At 41.0% G+C, this 19,183-nt stretch overlaps 1 protein-coding gene across 8 annotated transcripts in view; it reads left to right on the forward strand.

Moving 5' to 3' along the window:
- The window catches only part of MAPK6 (mitogen-activated protein kinase 6), an 82,938-nt gene extending 69,229 nt beyond the window's left edge, over positions 1–13,709 (forward strand). For all 8 annotated transcript variants that reach the window (XM_068143836.1, XM_068143842.1, XM_068143838.1 and 5 more), the window contains 5 exons: positions 4,377–5,591; positions 6,299–6,443; positions 9,488–9,652; positions 10,265–10,466; positions 11,093–13,709. In XM_068143836.1, the coding sequence (XP_067999937.1) occupies positions 5,037–5,591; positions 6,299–6,443; positions 9,488–9,652; positions 10,265–10,466; positions 11,093–12,191 (2,166 nt within the window). In that variant the 5' untranslated portion in view covers positions 4,377–5,036 and the 3' untranslated portion in view covers positions 12,192–13,709. The remainder of the gene's footprint in view (positions 1–4,376; positions 5,592–6,298; positions 6,444–9,487; positions 9,653–10,264; positions 10,467–11,092) is intronic.
- Positions 13,710–19,183: the final 5,474 nt, after the last annotated feature.

Raw genomic sequence — 19,183 nt, forward strand, 5'->3', positions numbered from 1 at the left:
ATTAATAAAACTAATAGTAATATTTGCTGACTGCCATCACAGAGTTCCCTAAACAGTGTGAGGAGCAAGTAGGAGGCTTTAGAAAAGCAGCAGTTTCGTGAGTTGGACGATGACTCACTCTGCCTACTGACTGCAACGTGGCTGAGCTAAAAAAATACTTGTGTGCCCCGTATTTTTATAGTCAAAAGGATAGTACTTATCAGGTTGTATAATATGTCATTAGTCATTCTTGGTCTTTCTCATGTGAGTAATGATTTGATCATTATGTGGTCTGCATAATCAAATTAACTGGTATCCTTCCATCTTGTTTGTGTTTCTGAAAAAGTAAACATCTCATACATGACTGTTTCAGTGCACATCCTGTTTCCTGAAAACTGATAAATCCACGTGCAGAAGTTGAGCATGAACTGAAGGGGCTTCTTGCATAATGCATGATGCTGGGCATGTGTGATGATGTCTGCCAGCATTAGGAATAATTTCAAAGATGACAGCCCTTCTGTGGGTCACTTCTGTTGTCCTCTACCAAGATCTGATCTAATTCAAAAGCATGGTTGTAAACCACGTAGAAAACTAGGATCTTTGGGTTTTCTTCTTTAAACATCATGGGAGGAAGGAATAGAAGTATCACTTAAAAAAGCCTGGAAGTCTTTGGAAGGTGATAGCCTAAATTAAAGCATCAGTGCCTGCACAAATTTGACACAAATTGGGGTGATAAACCTCCCTTTTTAATGCTGTTGTCTATCATGTGTTTCAAGTGGTTAGAGCATGCTGCCCAGCTGAAGAGGAATTTGTTGTTTTCCTTTGTTTAGGGTGTGTTTTCAAGACAGTTGGGCTGATGGTTATGACTTTCATTGAAACTGAAACTGTATAAACCAGGTGTTGGTGTCATTTTTTTAAGTGTTAGTGTTTTAAAAGCCCACCTCATTATTTTCCAAAGTTAAACAGAATGAGTACAAGAATTTTCTAATTTTTTTACTTTGAGCTTCTTTTGGCTTGGGAAGAGCCTGGATTTCTTGTAGCTGATTACCCTTCAAGAAATTAGTCACCATGATAGGAAGTTTGGGGTTAACATTTTCCATCGCCTCTGTCTGCTTCTGGTCCACAGGACTATTTATCTTAAATGTCTGTTTGCTATTAACTCGTGGATGGGGAAACTAGTTCAGCTGCTGCTCTGGTGCTGGCCAGGGCTGTGCTCTGGGCACTTCAGTCCTGGCAGAGGAGCCAGCTCACCATGGGGCAATGGCAGTGAGGGGCACCAAGGGCCATTCTAGGTGAGAGATGGAAGCAGCATAGTGAAAGATGTGAGGTGTTAATGTGAAAGAGGAAGTAAGTGTAGTTCATTTGTGGGGTTAGTTTAGAAGTGTGGTTTTTTGCTTATACAAGAATATGTGAACCTGCTACAGCATTGTCATCTGTTAAAATTCCAAAGTAGAATTTTCAGTGTCAGTAAGCAAAATATCATTCTTGATTACTGAACTTAATTTGTTTTAATAGTGGAACATTTTGCTAGGACAATTTATAACTGTCCTCACTGTATCTATGTGAGGTATGTCTCTGTTTGGTAGGTAGGGTGCCTCCTGGTCAGCTTCCTAGGACTTGATCCTGTTTGAGTGATAGCTAGGCCCTGCTTTTTGTGGCTTTGGGATTAAGTCATTTGCTCATAGTTACGTAGGAAGCTTGTAGCAGGATCAGGTCAAATTGAAGGCTGCAGTAGGCTGCTGACGTTGTCAACATTTGTGTTCTTATCTAAATCATTGATTCTGAAAATCATTACATACTTACTGAAAGCACTGTAGTTAGCAATCACCTAGTGGAAAGATACAGTGTAAGCTGATGATTAGAAATCATCTGAGATACAGAAAGATGACTTTAGGACTGTTACTTCACTAAACAAGTGGACCGTAGCTCCCTTTCTCCTTGAAGCAGTAATATTACTGCTTTCATGTTGTGCTTATGCCACTGCCTTTGTTTAGTCATGGTGGTAAGGGCTAAGATCCGAGTTACGGAGATCTTACTCCTTGCTACTGATGGGCATCTTTTTGACTCTGTTCCTGTGCTGTTTAATAGAACTAGCTAAAAGAGTTTCCAGATGTGCCACCCAGCTGGTCCAAACCAATTTGGTATGGTTGCATATTGAAGACATCAGCAATGTGAAACAATAAGCCTAATTATGGGAAAGAATACAACTGAGTTTAGATGGTCCCAAGGATGTACAATACAGCTTATTGCAGGGTACTTGAACAGAGGCCTTGGACCTGGAGTTAATGTATTATTACAGTATTACTGTAAGCTACAGAAATTAATTTCCATAAGTGTTTTTGGGGGGTGGGAAACAAAAGGAAAATGGTCTGGGGTGATGTAAACTCAGAATGAGTGACCCTGACAGTGGTACATTTGAATGAGGAAATATTCTAGGGCTTATAATATCCAAAAGCCTAGCCTCTAACTTTTAACTTTTTATATTTGTGAACAAAGAGTTGGATAGTGCCTGATGTTGTGCTGATTAACTCTAGGATAAATTTTATATTTGTTCTTCAAGTAAATTCATGGGTATTAAAAGAAGGGTCCTCACACCAGTCTCTCAATACTGATAAGAATACAGGGCAGTTTGGGAAAAGTAACAGTGTTAATCCATTATGTTTGCACTAAGGTTATAATAACCCTTATAACAGTCTAAAATTAGGATTCTTGGCAGTGTGCAAAGAAAGGAATCTCAAGGCAATAGTTACGCGTACCAAGTAAAGAAAGCTCTGAAAAATCATCCTTCTCGGTAGAGCAGCTCGGTGCTGCTCATTTCAGAAATAATCCATTTGGTGATCTATATTTAAAAAGAAGAACCCAGCAGAGGATACCTTGTTCTTCCTTCTTTTTCCTGTGTTTGTCACATGGCTCTCCAAATACCTGGAGGCAGGTGGTGTGTGGCAGGAGGGAGCCAGGGCATGGGGACTGTGTGTCTTGGTGGTAGTCAGGCTTGAGCCTAAGGAATGGTGATAGTGCCATGTGTTGGAACAGTTGTTTGTTTGCCAGTGTGATGGCTTTTTTTTTTAATAGTTTCTGTAATTCTGATTACTGTAGTGAATCAAGGCCATTATTTAGTATATGTTAATATTTTGTCAGCTGCTTTTACTGCCCTGTTAGGAGCAAGGAGACTTGTTTTGCTTGGTCCCTGTTGTCCCACTGTAGTGTTAGCACAGTTTAAGGGAAAGTACTCGCATACAATTGTCTCTGAAGTGTTAGGGTAGTTTGGAGAACTTTACATTTATTTAGAGATCTGGGTGAAGAGCTGAAATGTTAATCTAAGATTGAATGTTAAGACATTTAGTGGTTGGATGTGACCTATAGTTGTTGGGGAAGCACATACAAGCACCTTGTAACAGAACTGCCCAAACCTAACCACCCTGTGTAAGGTTCTCCTCTGACTCCTCTTTGTGGCATTGTGATGCTTTTAAAAGAAAGGAGGATGTCGTGCAAAAATGCAAAGTGTGGGTTTTATGACTACATTTTGCTGTTGCAAATGGGAAAACACTGAAAAAATTACCACTTTTGTTTTCATAAGTAGTAGCTGTGTGTGTTAGACTATTAAAAAGTAAATGATGTCTGAAAGTGCCTGTGTGTTAATGAAATTGGTTATAGAATATATCAGTTGCTGTGTAAAATCTACTTGTTGGTAGCTTTGCCTCTAATCTAGGTTGGATAAATGTAGAATTAATGGAAAAAGTAATAATATTTGGCTAATATATAGGAGTTCCCCTATGATTCCTGTAATGATGAGGCTATAGAGGTAAAATTATCATTTGAGATGTTAGTCAACTGCCCAATGTCCAAAGAATTTAAATAGCATTGGACAGATGCTGTATATTCTGGAAAGTTAATAACTACTAGGAGAGCACAAACTGTACCCACTTCATGTGAACAGTACCCAGATATCTCTTATTATGGTGAAATACTTACAACCCTCATTTTTGTCTGTGAGTAAAAGTTCAGTGGAAAGAATTATCCTAAAAATAAGGACTGAGGTATAGGCTCTTGTTTCTGACTTGTCTCTTAACGACAGTATTGGTGAATTACCAAGTTTTCTCTGATACTCCCTTGCTTATTAAGATTCAGTAGGATAGTTCATGGTGTGCCTTATATTCTTAATTATATCTGAAATTGTCACAAGATATATTTAGATATGATGGTTGGTGATTGTTGTCAGTTTTCCTCTACAAGTATGAAAAATATATGTCATTTCTAGTTAGTTTAGCTTTTGTGATGGCTTCTTTTGTAAATGGACAACAAATCAGCTATATATTTAGGATAATGTAATGAGTTGTGGGAGGAGGAAAACTCCTGTACGTACTGGAATACTAATGTATTTTTTCTCTCCTTTTCAGGTTGTCACGGAGTAAAATGGATGGTAGCTTTGATTGTGATTGTGGTGAGCTGGAGCCACCTGATCATTAGCAGAAGGCATCTTTTGTAAATCAAGAGCTGCCAGTTTCCTGTTTAACTAGACTGTAAACAAAGGAGAGAAAAAGGAGGAAGACAGAAGAAAAAGAAGTAGTGCTTACCAGCACCATAGAATGACGCTGCTCAGGACCAGTCCAACACTGAATGTATCTGCACTGTGAGGAGGAGGATGTTAATAGAAGCCTATTATGTGCATATTTATTCACACTTTTGTTAAATGTTAACCAGTTTAGCACAATAGAGCTGAGTGCATAGTATGTCATTTCATTCCGTTTGAGTTTCTTGTGAGTATTTTCTTTAATGTCTGCAGAAATGCTGCACCTTTCTTGAACTATGAATGCTGCAATCTTTCTATCTTACGCTCAGTTTGAGTTCTAGAGCTTACAGGCTCTAAATTCAAGGGGACACAACAGGCCTGGCTGGCTTATAATGAAATGAGAGTGTCAAGAAACCATCTTGCAGTCAAAGCCAAGTGTTTCTTCTCCCTTTCTGTAAGACCTTTCCTTCAGATACCAGTGGAAGTGTCTCTGCGTGTTTACAGAAGCTTAGTAGTTTGAGGAAAAAGAAGCGTAAAGAGTTTGAAAATGGCAGAAAAATTTGAAAGTCTCATGAACATTCATGGTTTTGATCTGGGCTCTCGATACATGGACTTAAAACCACTGGGCTGTGGTGGAAACGGCTTAGTTTTTTCTGCTGTCGATAATGACTGTGACAAAAGAGTGGCTGTCAAGAAAATTGTCCTTACAGATCCTCAGAGTGTTAAACATGCTCTACGTGAGATCAAAATTATTAGAAGGCTTGACCACGATAACATTGTCAAAGTATTTGAAATTCTTGGTCCTAGTGGAAGCCACTTAACAGATGACGTGGGCTCCCTTACAGAATTGAACTGTGTTTACATTGTCCAGGAATACATGGAGACAGATCTGGCTAATCTGCTAGAGCAAGGCCCTTTACTGGAAGATCATGCCAGACTCTTCATGTACCAGCTGCTACGTGGGCTCAAGTATATTCACTCTGCAAATGTTCTGCATAGAGATCTCAAACCAGCTAATCTTTTCATTAATACTGAAGACTTGGTGCTGAAGATTGGTGACTTTGGTCTTGCACGAATCATGGATCCTCATTATTCCCACAAGGTATGTGAATAGTGGGTACACTGACAACTGAGCCATCTTAAAATAGCCTCTTGTCTCCTTCTGCAAAGGTAGATAGTCTGTGGAAGGCTTCATTAGCAGGTGGGGTGTCGTGTTAGTGATCATACAGCAGAACTGGAATGCTTGCAGACAGAGTGAAACGGATCTCTGGATTACCTGTTTTGTCTCAGATAGGACTACTGCAAGCATGAAAAAAACTCTTTTCTTTACTAGATGTGTTCAGGAAAGCAGATTTTTCACAGTGAGAGTGGAACCTGAGATATTAAATCCAACATTTAGAGTCATACCTATAGAAGCCTTAGCTTAGTTTTGTAAGTGGCAATTTCATAGCATGCAAGTGGGGATGCTTGCTGGGACTGACAGATACTGTCATCTTGGTTTAGATGATTTCACAAGAGAGTTCATTATTGTCTCTGCATTTATTTGGCATCTGGGAATAGGAAAGTTTTGCTGCACTGCCTCATTTAATAAGCAGTGTCTACTGTATTGTTGCTCTCCTCTCATAAAGCATTACTGATCCATTTCGAAAGGCAGAAGGGGGGCTAGTGGGACAGTACAATGTGCCTCCTTTGGACCTTGGGGCCAAAAAATCTTGTAGGAGTACATTAAAAAGTAAGAAATAAATAATTAAAAACCATACCTCTTAAAAGTCTAAGTTAGCTCCTTTTTTTTTGAATTGATTTCATTAGGGCCATCTTTCTGAAGGATTGGTTACTAAATGGTACAGATCGCCCCGTCTTTTGCTTTCTCCTAACAACTACACTAAAGCCATCGACATGTGGGCTGCAGGTTGCATCTTTGCTGAAATGCTGACTGGGAAAACCCTCTTTGCAGGTGGGTAGAATAAAAATGTGTGTATTCCTAAAAGGGGTGGTTCTGCTTAGGTATCTTGGTTAATGGCTAATATTAGTAGGAATTAATTATCAGGATGTTTTGCAGTATAAATTGGTGTATTTGTAAACCAGAAGATGTTTCAGGTTTTGTTATTCATACCAGTGTGTGTTTACATAAACATCACAATTTAATTAGTTACTCATCTAGAAGAGAGTAGAATAGAATAAACCAGGTTGGAAGAGACCTTCAAGACCATCGCGTCCAACCTATCATCCAACACCACCTAATCAACTAAACCATGCAACCAAGCACCCTGTCAAGTCTCCTGAACACCTCCAGTGACGGTGACTCCACTACCTCCTCGGGCAGCCCATTTCAATGGGCAATCACTCTGTGTTGAACTTCCTCCTAACCTCCAGCCTAAACCTCCCATGGTGCAGCCTGAGACTGTGTCCTCTTGTTCTGGTGCTGGTTGCCTGGGAGAGGAGACCAACCTCTGCCTGTCTATAACCTCCTGTATGTAACTAGGTTAAGTTGAATTTATTGAATATGTTAGTAGTGTTCAGAATACATGTGTGTTAGGTTTAGGTTTTGTTCTTGTTGTGTGTGTGTGTGTGTCCAGGGAGTATTTGAGGATTATGAATGCTCTGGGTGTCATTCATAAAGATTTTTTTTTTAATGTAGACAACCCAATCACTTTGTTCTTCTCTATATTTTAAGTTATGAACAAGTAGACTTTTTTTCCCCCCATTCTCAATTTTTTTTGTCAAAACTAGACTCTTTGACCTGACCTTTGTTTCAGTGATATAAGCAAGACTAAGATTTAAAGTTTAGTGTGGCATACCAAGGGAAATGTGTAACCTCCAAGTGTTTCTGGTAAGGTAGGAAACAATGTTCTGGTCTCATTTGGTGTATCCACATTAGTGTTGTGGTCAGGAGCAAATTTTTGAAGTAGTCTTGATAGCTATCCCATGCTGCATTGCTGAGCTAACTCCATGCACAAACTATAGAATCTTTTTAGATAAAATTGCCATTTGCTCTTTAGAAGATTGCCCATTGTGCTCCACCTGCTGAGAGGCTTTCAGTCCATGGGAGGAAATAAGCTAGTCTAGAGTAAACCCCTGAAATCCTTGTTTTGTGTGCACCTTGAGGCCTCAGCAGCAGCTGTCTCTTTCAAACTTGCTCTTGGGTTTGCTCCCATTGGTCTAAATTACTGGAGTAATACGGATAAATTCTCTAAGAACCGAGCTTGCATTTCAAAGTTCACATTCGTTTAGGTGCATGTGGACTAAAGGCACATCTCTGCTGTAGTTCTTGGCCTCGTACATCAAGGTAATGACATTGAGAGCTTTTTCCCCATTAAGTGCTATTAGTGGAATGCTGTCACCTTGAAGTCATTATTTTATAGAAATGAGTGATTAATATGCAAATAGCATTATCTTAACTGCAGAGAGTTGCCAACTCTTTGAGTTACTAACCATCAGAGTAATGTCCCCAGTGTATTAAATGCTCAACTGATAAGAGATTTATTAAGTTTCCACTGCATCAAGGACTTCTGTTACAAAATAGTGAGGCAGTGGGAAAAAGTCTGCAGATCCCAGCACACAGCACAGCTTGATTGCAATCACTGCCATTTTGTCTGTTCGGTGGTGGTTGTTTTTTGAGTAGCATTGGTATTTTCCAGAAGATGTTGTCGGTCTAATAGCTGCACAGTGAGTTAGAAATTGGGGGGGTTTAAACTCAGTCGCCAAAATCTGAAGTTTTTAAGCTTCTGTGCCCTAATTGCATTGTGTAGGTGTCTAGTGAAATATTTTTAGATGTGCATGTGTCCCTCTGAAAACTTAAGACTGCCACAGTTTTCTGATGTAAGGATTTAACATCTTGCATTTGGAGAGGAAAAATGGTTGGCAATGTGACAGCTACCCTGTCCTGAGACTCCAGATAAAATTCTTTTACAGAGCTGTTTGGAGGGCTTGATTTTAGTTAATCTGCAACTTCCTGTCTATTTCTGAACCATCCCTTAGGAATCCTGCTGTCTGGAAAGCTGATGAGAATGGGAAGGAAGCATCTACGTTGAAATTGTGGAATACCTGGGGTGAAGGAGGGAGGGGAAGCTGAGGCAGAGGAATTAAACAGTCGTTCAAAACAACTTTTCTAATTCTTTCTTCTAAATGAGTATTTTTAAATCCTCATTTCACTTATAATGGAAAGAAATGCCATTAGGCTTTAGGGTGGAAATAATGATACAGTAGAATCTGTTTTTCGCAGCAAATTACAGACAGTGTAACAGCTGATAGATTGCATTAATTAATTAGTAGTAGTCTGAAGTAGGAGAACAAAACAGCCTTTTCAGTCCAGCAAAGAAGTGAACACAAGGCAGTGGTGATTGATTTGGGAAATGTAGGTCTTGATCAGATTTTCTGTAGTGCCTTTGCCTCAGCTTCTAAGTCATCTGGGAGATGTATGGTAGGATGTCCAGTGCAGATGGCCATGCAGACTGCTGAAGTGAGCTGATAGTACAGTCTACAGCCCCATTTGTTCTTGTGTTTAATGTCACATGCATCAGTATCACTGATGATTCCCCAGAGCTGCTTGGTGAGGGAGGGGATCACTGTCACGCAAATAATCCTGTACAGTTTCATCTGCTAGTTGAATCTCTCAGGTGCTGCATGCTTCTTGGAGCTGAACAATAAACTGAGGTAGACAATAAACTGAGGGGAGGATTGCAATACATGGTACATTACAGCAACACCCTATCTTTTTGTTATGTACCTCATTCTTGATGAAGGCATCCCTGCAAAAGCTTGTGGTTAGGTTGCTTTATCTGCGTAGCAGCTCTAATTCTTTGTACGCTACAGCATTTCTGAGAGCTCTTCAGATTTATTATCATTTAATTGTAGAATTTCAGCCTTTCCTCTGTAGGAGATAGTAGCTTACTGAAAATAGCTGCTCATAGCACAAAAGGTTGATGTGCCTTTTGTGTACAGGGATGAGATGGGTTTCAAGTTGAAATGGCAGCTTGTGTTTTCTCTTTTCGTGCTTAGGTGCGCATGAACTTGAACAGATGCAGTTGATTCTAGAATCAATTCCTGTTGTACATGAGGAGGACCGTCAGGAGCTTCTCAACGTAATTCCAGTTTACATTAGAAATGATATGACTGAGCCACACAAACCTTTAACTCAGTTGCTTCCAGGCATCAGTCCTGAAGGTAAGTAATTCAGAATAAAAAAATCCTTCCTGTATTTCAAAATCCAAGCAGTGAACAGCTTTAGTGTGTGTGATTGTTAAAAGCAAGCTTCAGTTGGAAAAGTCTGTGCATCCTCTGAAAAAGGATTGTCTTCTGCTGTAATAAAAACTGATAACATGATAGCTGCTTGATTGTCTTTGGAGTAGAATTGTGAATCTCTGCCAGACCTCTGTGCCCTGGAATTGATCTCTTGTGAGACACTGGCCTTCTAAATATAAAGGGAATACTGGAATGGAGTCAGTGTAAAGCAGCTATTAAATGCCTTGACCAAACTGACAGCAGTGTTTCCTTGTAGCAGTTGGTACATACCAATTCAGCTTGAATTACTCTCTCTTCATGTGTTTTGCTGATGTAAGTTCAATTATTGTTCTTAGATTTGACTTCTACTCTTCCAGCTTTCCTATGGCTGCAGAACACAGATTGGGCAGCGAGCTCTCAGTAGACGATCCTTCACAGGTGGCTACTTTTAAGCTAATGTGTGCCTGTAGAGCAGAGCAGTGCTCATTAATCTTGAATTCTAGGTGTCTGAAATGCTGTTTTTCTCCTTATTTAATGATCACTTTTTCTCCACAGCACTGGACTTCCTGGAGCAAATTTTGACATTTAGTCCTATGGATCGATTGACAGCAGAAGAAGCTTTGTCACATCCTTATATGAGCATTTATTCCTTTCCAACGGATGAGCCTATTTCAAGTCATCCTTTTCACATTGAAGATGAGGTTGATGATATTCTGCTGATGGATGAAAGTCACAGCCATATTTATAATTGGGAAAGGTAAATTTATCACTTACTGTGGCATGCAGCATAACTGGATGGCTGTGTCTTTGAAGTAATGTTGCTTCATTTCCTCTTCTGTTTGTTACTACTTCAGTTGAGCTGAGAATCAATTTTTCCCTTACAGGCAGTACATTGCCATTTGGTTTGAAATTCATTAAACTGACTTGGATATCCTGATGCATTCCTGAATTGCAGTCCATGCTCTAGAGTCTAAAGTTAATCTCTCCATTACTTTTTTTTTCCACCCCTCCCTGAAGTATTTGTTTAAAAACCCAAACTTTTAATGAAGACAGTTTTAAGTATGATTGTCTTCTTGAATGCTTAGCACATAGAGTTGTCATGAGATTTACAGTAGTCATTTAAAGTCTGTTAAAAACACATGAAAGAAGAGTTCTGTAAAATGTAGTTTTGGACTTAAATCTTCCAGATGTGCTTATGAGGATTGCTTTGTGCCAGATTAAATGTAAAATCTGGAAGAGATAGTCGGTTGAATTGAGTAAAAACTTTTACCCGAGTTGAATTATCTTCATTATGTAAGGGTATTTCTAAACTGTCTCTGTTTTGGGAGCTAGAAGTCTGTTGGTTTTTGTTTGGCTGGTAACACATAGGAAATTGTTTTGCAGATACCATGAAAGTCAATTTTCAGACCACGACTGGCCTATTCATAATAACTATGAAGCTGATGAAGTTCAGCGTGATCCAAGGGCTCTTTCTGATGTTACCGATGAGGAAGAAGTGCAAGTAGATCCTCGCAAATATTTGGATGGAGATCGTGAAAAATACCTGGAGGATCCTGCCTTTGACACCCACTTCTCTACAGAGCCTTGCTGGCAGTATTCAGATCACCATGAAAACAAATATTGTGATCTGGAATGTAGTCACACATGTAATTACAAAATGAGGTCATCTTCATACCTAGATAATTTAGTTTGGCGAGACAGTGAAGTTAACCATTACTATGAGCCCAAGCTTATTATAGATCTTTCAAACTGGAAGGAACAGAGCAAAGAAAAGTCTGATAAGAAAGGAAAGTCTAAATGTGAAAAGAATGGGTTGGTGAAAGCTCAGATAGCGCTTGAGGAAGCATCACAGCAACTTGTTGAAAAAGAAAGGGAGAAGAATCAAGGATTTGACTTTGATTCGTTTATAGCGGAAACCATTCAGCTTAGTTTACAACACGAGTCTACTGATGTTGATAAATTAAATGACTTGAATAGCTCGGTGTCTCAAATAGAGTTGAAAGGATTAATATCAAAGTCAGTAAGCAGAGAGAAGCAGGAGAAGGGAATGGCTAATTTGGCACAGTTAGAAGCTCTGTACCAAACGTCTTGGGACAGCCAGTTTGTGAGTAGCGGGGAGGAGTGCTTCCTCATAGACCAGTTTTGTTGTGAAGTAAGGAAAGATGAGCAAGCTGAAAAAGAAAATACTTACACCAGTTATTTGGACAAATTCTTTAGTAAGAAGGAAGATGCTGAAATGCTAGAACCTGAGCCAGTAGAAGAGGGGAAGCTTGGGGAGAAGGAAAGAGAAGAGAGCTTTCTCAGTAACAGTGGAGAACTCCTCTTCAACAAGCAGCTTGAGGCTATAGGTATTCCTCAGTTTCACAGCCCGGTTGGTTCGCCACTGAAATCTATACAGGCCACGTTAACGCCTTCTGCTATGAAATCATCTCCCCAGATTCCCCACAAAACATACAGCAGCATTCTGAAACATCTAAACTGAAAACAAACAAAAAACAAAACCAACAAAAACACTCAGCAGACATTTCTTTTATATTCATGAGATGTGTTTGTCTTTTTTTTTTATTACTAGTGTAAGTCATTTTTTTTTTACTTGAATCAGACGGCGTAATTTTGGTATGGATTTCCTTAGCTCTTCTGTTTACCATTGTTTTTACAATCCAGAATTCCTTTCCATTACCTGAGTTAGTTTGGGTTGTTTTGTTCTTGTTTATTTTTTTTTTTAAACTGGCATGTCGTTTGCACACGATGAATGAATAGAGCAAAATAATGCAAAACGCAGGAGGTAACAAGAAGAAAATGCACTAAACCAAGTAAAAAACAAACAAACAAACAACAAAACAAAAAACCACACACACAAAAAATCTCTCTCAGTAAAACAGTGTCCATGTTTTGCAGGAAAAAAAAAAAACAAAACAAAAAAAAGAACCTTGCCTTGAAATTTACACAGTGAGACTGTACATAATTGCATGAAGATCTCTATTTTTTCCCCGCCCCCGACCGGTTTTCTTTCCATCCATGCGTCTCTTAGCGGTTTTTCATACTGTACAACATTTCTTAGACACATGATACCAGCAGCAACGGAGGCGAATGCAGAACTTGGTACGCATGTGTTATCTACCTCAAGGTAACAGCAGTATGTGGCAAAACGTTAACCACCCATAGTGCTTCTCATTATGCACTTCTATTTAGCCAGCATTATTGTAGTAGCTTATTCTTATTGGGAAAAGAAAGAAAAAAAAAGAAACAGAAAAATCCTTCAATATTTATAAATGTTCTGGTATGCATTCTTTAGAGTGAAGTGTTTAATATGCAGCACTTTTATTTATTTTAGCAAATAAGTATATTTCTGTAATTATAGAAAGCCAACTTAACTTTGGAGTTACTTTTCTCGGACAGAAAGGTTTTGTTAGCACTATGGTTTTTATTGCCTACATAGCTGGATGTATATTAACACGGCTTGTTCTGAGGCTATCCAATACAGTTTTTGGTTCCTGATTTTAACATTATTTTAACTTTTTGGGTTTTTTTTTATCCTCCTAGTTTTCATTTCAAGTAAAGCACTCACTGTGTATACGAATTTGTAATTGGAGGTGCTTGATCTCTACAAAAGAAATTAGACTTGCTTTATTACCAGATGCTCCTAGAAGTCTTAATTGTGTTCATTTTTGTTTCTTAAACGATTTTGTAATGTTAGTTGTGTGCATGGAAATAATTAAGGTACAACATTACTGTAGGTTAAAAGTTCTATATGGTGAGACATTTTGTTTTTACTGTATGTTTTTACTGAATGATTCCTGTCCCGCTCCCACCCCCCCCCCCCCCCCCAAAGCAAGCATGAATAAAAATTAGGTTAAATATAGCATGTAGCATCTCAGTCTTCTGAAAATTTGTTTTACCTTCTGATTTTATTTTATTTTTTTTTTAAATACTGGATGTATCATTGGCTCCCCTGTTCAAATCTTTGAAAAACAAATAAAAACATGGCCAGCAACAATGACTGCTGTGTTTTGGTGCTAGTGGTTCTGTGGAAGGTGAAGAGCTGCTGCCGTAATGCAGGTCTGTGGTGAAGGTAGGTTTGCTTGCCTGCGCTCCCTGAGACAAAGTGCTCAAGGGAGCAGGAGAAGCTGCTGTGTAGGCTACCCTGGAAGTGGTTCTGGGCAGGCAGTCCCCTGGAAGGAGACTCCAGAACTACACTTCTGTCCAAGTGAGATTTAGAAGGGTGATCAACCCAGGGAGCTTGTTCTTGATAAATTGTATTTCATGTTTGATCACACTCTGGGTCAGAGGCTGGCAGTGAAACAATGAGGAAAAACTATCGCCCTGTAGGGCTCCAGACACATGCTTTATCACCACTGGAGGAAAAGTGTCTATAAAGGCAGTGAAGGAACATGCTCTCCCTCCTCCCAAGCTCAGCAGATTGTAGGGAGCCCCGTGGCCTTGTATTGCCATCCTCCTCTTCTGCATCTCATTATACTCAGAGACACAATAAGTTTGAAAGAGACTCTCCAGGCAGCTCCTGACTAACTCAGGAGGTTGAAAGGAGGTTGTAGCCAGGTGGGGGTTGGTCTCTTCTCCCAGGCAACCAGCACCAGAACAAGAGGACACAATGTCAAGCTGTGCCAGGGGAAGTTTAGGCTGGAGGTGAGGAGAAAGTTCTTCCCAGAAAGAGTAACTGGCCACTGGAATGTGCTGCCCAGGGAGGTGGTGGAGTCACCATCCCTGGAGGTGTTCAAAAAAGAATTGGATGTGGCACTTGGAGCCATGGTTTAGTTAGTCATGAGGTGTTGGGTGACAGGCTGGACTTGATGATCTCTGAAGTCTTTTCCAACCTTACTGATTCTAGGATTCTATGATTCAAGTGCCATCAGCATAAATTGAGGAGAATCTTCTGCAGTGGTGTGGCTAAAAAATTTGAAGTCTACAGTAGCAGCAGTAACCAGTCTTCCAGGGTATGAGAGAGCATTACTGTTGATCAGCTTTTTAGACACATAGGGTGAAAGTGGCAAAGCTGCTGTGAGCACAGGTGAGCACTGTTGTGTCGCTGGCAACACACTGAAGGTAACTGTGCAGGTGCCTTAGCTGACAGCCTGTCTGGAGCACTTTCACAAGGAGCAGGTAACTCCTATGGGATGTTTCAAAATGTGCTGATCCCATCTCTGCTGCAGCAAGCCCTAAGAACAGTATGTGTTTCTCTTCCAGTTCCTCCTGTCTGAGCCATTCCTTAGGGAGCTAATTAGCTGTATAATGAAACTGTCTTTTGGCAAACTCCTACTTTTTTTCCATGACAGTGGCTTAGTTCCTCCAAGTGTTTCCATCCCTTCTCTCCTCTGGCAGGTAGCACAGCTGCAACTTGGCTGAAACAAGGAGCTGCTCCAGTAATATGGTAGAAAAAGATCACCTGGGGAGAGGTACACAGCACATGTCCCTGTGCAGGGCATGTGAGCATTTACATAGCCACATGACTGTGTACAGTGCTGCAGGGAGGAGGAAATAGAATGAAAGCAGTGGGTGTGAAATACACTGGAAACAATTCCACTTAAAAAGACTTCCTGTACAAATGTATTTTCACATTTTTTTAATGTCTTGATTTTTTTATTATGTTTTTTTTTAACATCAGTGAAAAGAGTAATTAAGAAGGCTACAGGTGTTGTAAAGGGAACATTTTCCTCACAAAAAGGAAGAGGAGAGTCAAGTGTTGGGCTGAAATCCAGCGTGGCACTTCACTGGTGCTGAGGAAGCAGCACTACAGGTGCTGCTGGCTGCCTTGGTGAAAACCCTGCTGCTGTAAAAAGCTCCATCCACAGATCATCAGCAGGTACTGCTAAGCAATTGGGTTTATTAACTAGAAGTCATTCCCAAGGTGGAGGCAATTAAGGAAAATAAAAGTGCTTCCTGAGAAGGACCATGCAAAGTGAACTGTACTGCTAGAAGATGAAGATGCTCTGAGTGTGGTGTTGGGCTCTGGCAAACCAGGAGTCCTGCAGTGGGAGAGCAGTCTGCAGAAAGTGTGGGGTGTCACAAGATGCTCCCAGCAGGTTGAAGGTAGTTTTTGTTCTGCACTCACGAGCCATGCCCATCATGTAAGGAAAAAATTGGATAGTTACATGTGTAGCCCTTTGGCTATGACCTAGCAACTGAGATTATCTGTAAAAACAAATTATGGAAGAGGCTTAAATTCTAAACTAGCTGAAGGGACCACTGTCTCATGCCAAGGTTCTTGAGAAGTAGAATGAAACATCCTTATTGAACAACAAAGTAAATAAGAAATCTGGCTTTTAAAAAATACCTTTTCTTCTCTATGTGGCTTTTGGTTGAAGGGCAGAATTTCCAAATAGAACTTCAGCTAGAAGAGGTGATGTTTATCCTTACTAAGACCAAGGCAGGGCATTTTGCATGCACTGTTGTCACAGGAGATCTAATAATTGCAGGCTGGCGTAAGGCTGAACAGTTTGTTCTGATCAGGAGTTCTCAGTCACGGCCAGTTAACTTCCTCACAACTGCATTTAATTTTAATTAAACAAGAGTTGCTATATATAGTCTTAGCTATTAATATCAGACTTTGCCCACACTGTGGTGTGATTACAGCATCTTCACCAGGCTTTGCCTTGAGCACAGCTGGTCTGCTGTGGCTGTAGTTTGGATGTCAGGTTCTACAAACCAGCTGGGAAGTGGGGCAGCTGGGCAGTCCCTGTTGCTGCTGCACCTTGTCTGCCCCTCAGCAGCAGGATAGCCTGTATCCGCAGCAATGAGTCCATGGAACACAGCTAAAATTGTATACCTTGATTTAGTTTTTCTGTTGCCTTGCTGTTGCTTTTTCTGTGCTGTATGAGTTCTTGGAAGTGTGACTGGTACATATTTTTAAAGCTTTGCTGAATTCTCACTTCAGTCTGGCTTGTTGCCTGGAGGCATTAGTTTACAAGCAGCTTTTTTTATGATGTTTTTACAGAGAGGGGCAAGGGGCTTTCTCATAAACACATAAAATGGTTTGGGTTGAAAGGGTTCTGTCTCCTGGAGAGGTTTTTCTTCCACATGGAACTATGTTGCTCTGAAGCTACTTTTGCTGTATTGTTCTGTCCCCTTCAATAGTCAGAGACAGCAAGGTCTTCCAATGTGGATTTTATCACCTACTCTACAGGTGCATATACTGCAGAGAAATGTACTTGGAGTCCTGAGAATTCAGCAATACACTGCAGAGCAGATTATTTCTGGGTCTCAATAGCAGGGGAAAGCATCCTTGAACTAAATCTGCGCTGCCCTATCTTCTTTATTTATACTCATGTTGCTTTTCTGTTGCTGAGATTTGCGAGTGCTTGTCAATCCTTCAGGTAGGTTTTGCAGGTAATTAAACAGTAAACTGTCCTCATTTTTACAATCCTGAGTCACAACAGCCCTGAAACAGTTCATTCCTTATTCCTTGAATTATTTCAGTGCTTACAAAATCCTGTAAATTCTTGTTTGCTGTTCTGCCACTATCTGCGTCAGACCCGAGCTGAACAACCTGGGAAGTAATGCTGCAGGGTATTTGGTAACAAGCAAATAATCCGGATCACTGCTGGCACCCCCTGCTCTTGGGCTTCCATTCCAGTGTCTCTATATTTAAAATGGCTATCTGCTTGCCCACAGTGCTATTTGAGAACTCCTTAAAATATTGACTCTTGCAAAAGTTCAGTGACTTCTGTTGACTTAAGAATTAGCATCACTGATAAGGTTCCTTGGGTGCATTAGGAAGAGTGTGAGCAGCAAGCTGAGGGGAGGCTCTCCTTCTCTTCTACCCTAGAGAGGCCACATCTGAAGTATTCGGTCCAGTTCTGGGCTTTTCAGTACAAGACAGACAAGGAACTACTGGAGAAAGTCCAACAGAGGGTTACAAAGATAAGGGACTGGAACATCTCACTGACAAGGGTCAGTTACTTTTTCAGTGGTGCGCAGTGATAAGACAAAGGGCAACTGGCACAAAATAGAACCTGGGAAGTTTCACCTAAGCATAGGGAAAAACTACTCTGCTTTGAGGGTGCTGGAGCTCTGGAAGAGGTTGCCCAGCCAGGTTGTGGAGTCTTCTTCTCAGAAGACTTTCAAAACCCACCTGGACATGATCCTGTGCAATATGCTCTGGATGAACCTACTTTAGCAGAGTTGTTAGACTAGATCACCCGAAGAGGTCCCTTTCCACCCCCACCATTTGGTGATTTGGTGATTTGCAAGCAGCAGACCATGTGTGGAGGGAGCTCTGTCCTAGCAGTCCACATGGACGTGTTGATAGCTGGGTATGGCCATGCTCTGCAAATAGCTGTGTCAGTTAGCTGGCAACAGTCACACAATGTCATTGGCTTTCCTCTGGCATCTGTCTATTCCATCCTGAGTGCAAACCAAGCCTTTTTTAGAGAACTCTGATAGTAAAATTCCTCTTCTAATCTATGTGCATCCAAAATTACTTTTAACCTTTATGCCACCCAGCCTGCATGGATATTATGTGCTGTGCGAAGTATGAAAGTGTGGCTGACTGTACCTGTATGGCTCTTGGACAGTTCAGCAGGACCTTGCATTATTTCTCTTGTCCTGATCAAATCATCATTATGTCAACAATGGAGCAGTTTTTTTTGGTTCTTCAGCCATCATGGAGCAAAATAGGGAAGCCCAGATTTGCTTGAGCGATTTTATGGCTGAGTGAACTCAAAATAACTTGATACAAAGCAGGTGGTTGACCATGATAGGAGTTTGAAGCCAGCAGCAGGTACCAGTGCTGACAGGGGCGAGGAGCCAAGCACGACCAGGAAAGAGTTCAGGTCATCCTCCACAATGCTGGCGCAGCCCAGGGAGGAGACTTCCACCCTGCCTGCCAGGAATGGTCTGTGTTGGCTTGGGCAGGAGGAAAAATATGATGGGAAACAGAGAGATTAAAATATTTCCAGTGAAAACAGGATGTTGTAAAGCTGGTAATGGAGCAGGGCCCACAGGGCTGTCTGTCTGCAGAGGATTGCTAGGAGCAGGGAGGCTCTCACACAGGGACTGTTTAGGAAGAAACACATGCTCCTCACATGGCCGTAGACCCACACCAAATCCCTGAGGCTCTGCTGACAGCAGGCTGGCAGCTTGTGTTCTCCAAAATATGACTGATTACGGCTACTTACACAAAGGTGTCTGTTTGCCTTCTCTCAGCACCTGCCTGCTCTCTTTTTCATCAGATGAAGGTCATAATCTGTTCCCTACGACACATCAGCCCGGCATCACTTCTATTTAGCTGACGTGACCTCGCAGGCACTGCTGGGCAGTGAAATGAAGCTGCACTTCAGAGCTGAGCTCTCACGAGGGGGCTGATCTCAGCCTGCTCTCCAAGCTGTGATCCATGGCTTCCTTCCAGCCTCAGACAGGTTTGGTAACTGACCTTTCCTTTGAGAGGCTGCCAGCAGCAGTTACCGGTGTGGATTCACAGCAGAGGTGTCAGGTCCCTGCAGATGGCAGGAGCTGGGTCCT

Source organism: Melanerpes formicivorus, unplaced genomic scaffold (genome assembly GCF_026170545.1).
Source record: "Melanerpes formicivorus ecotype bairdi unplaced genomic scaffold, bMelFor1.0.p_v2 SCAF_10, whole genome shotgun sequence".
Classification (NCBI taxonomy): domain Eukaryota; kingdom Metazoa; phylum Chordata; class Aves; order Piciformes; family Picidae; genus Melanerpes; species Melanerpes formicivorus.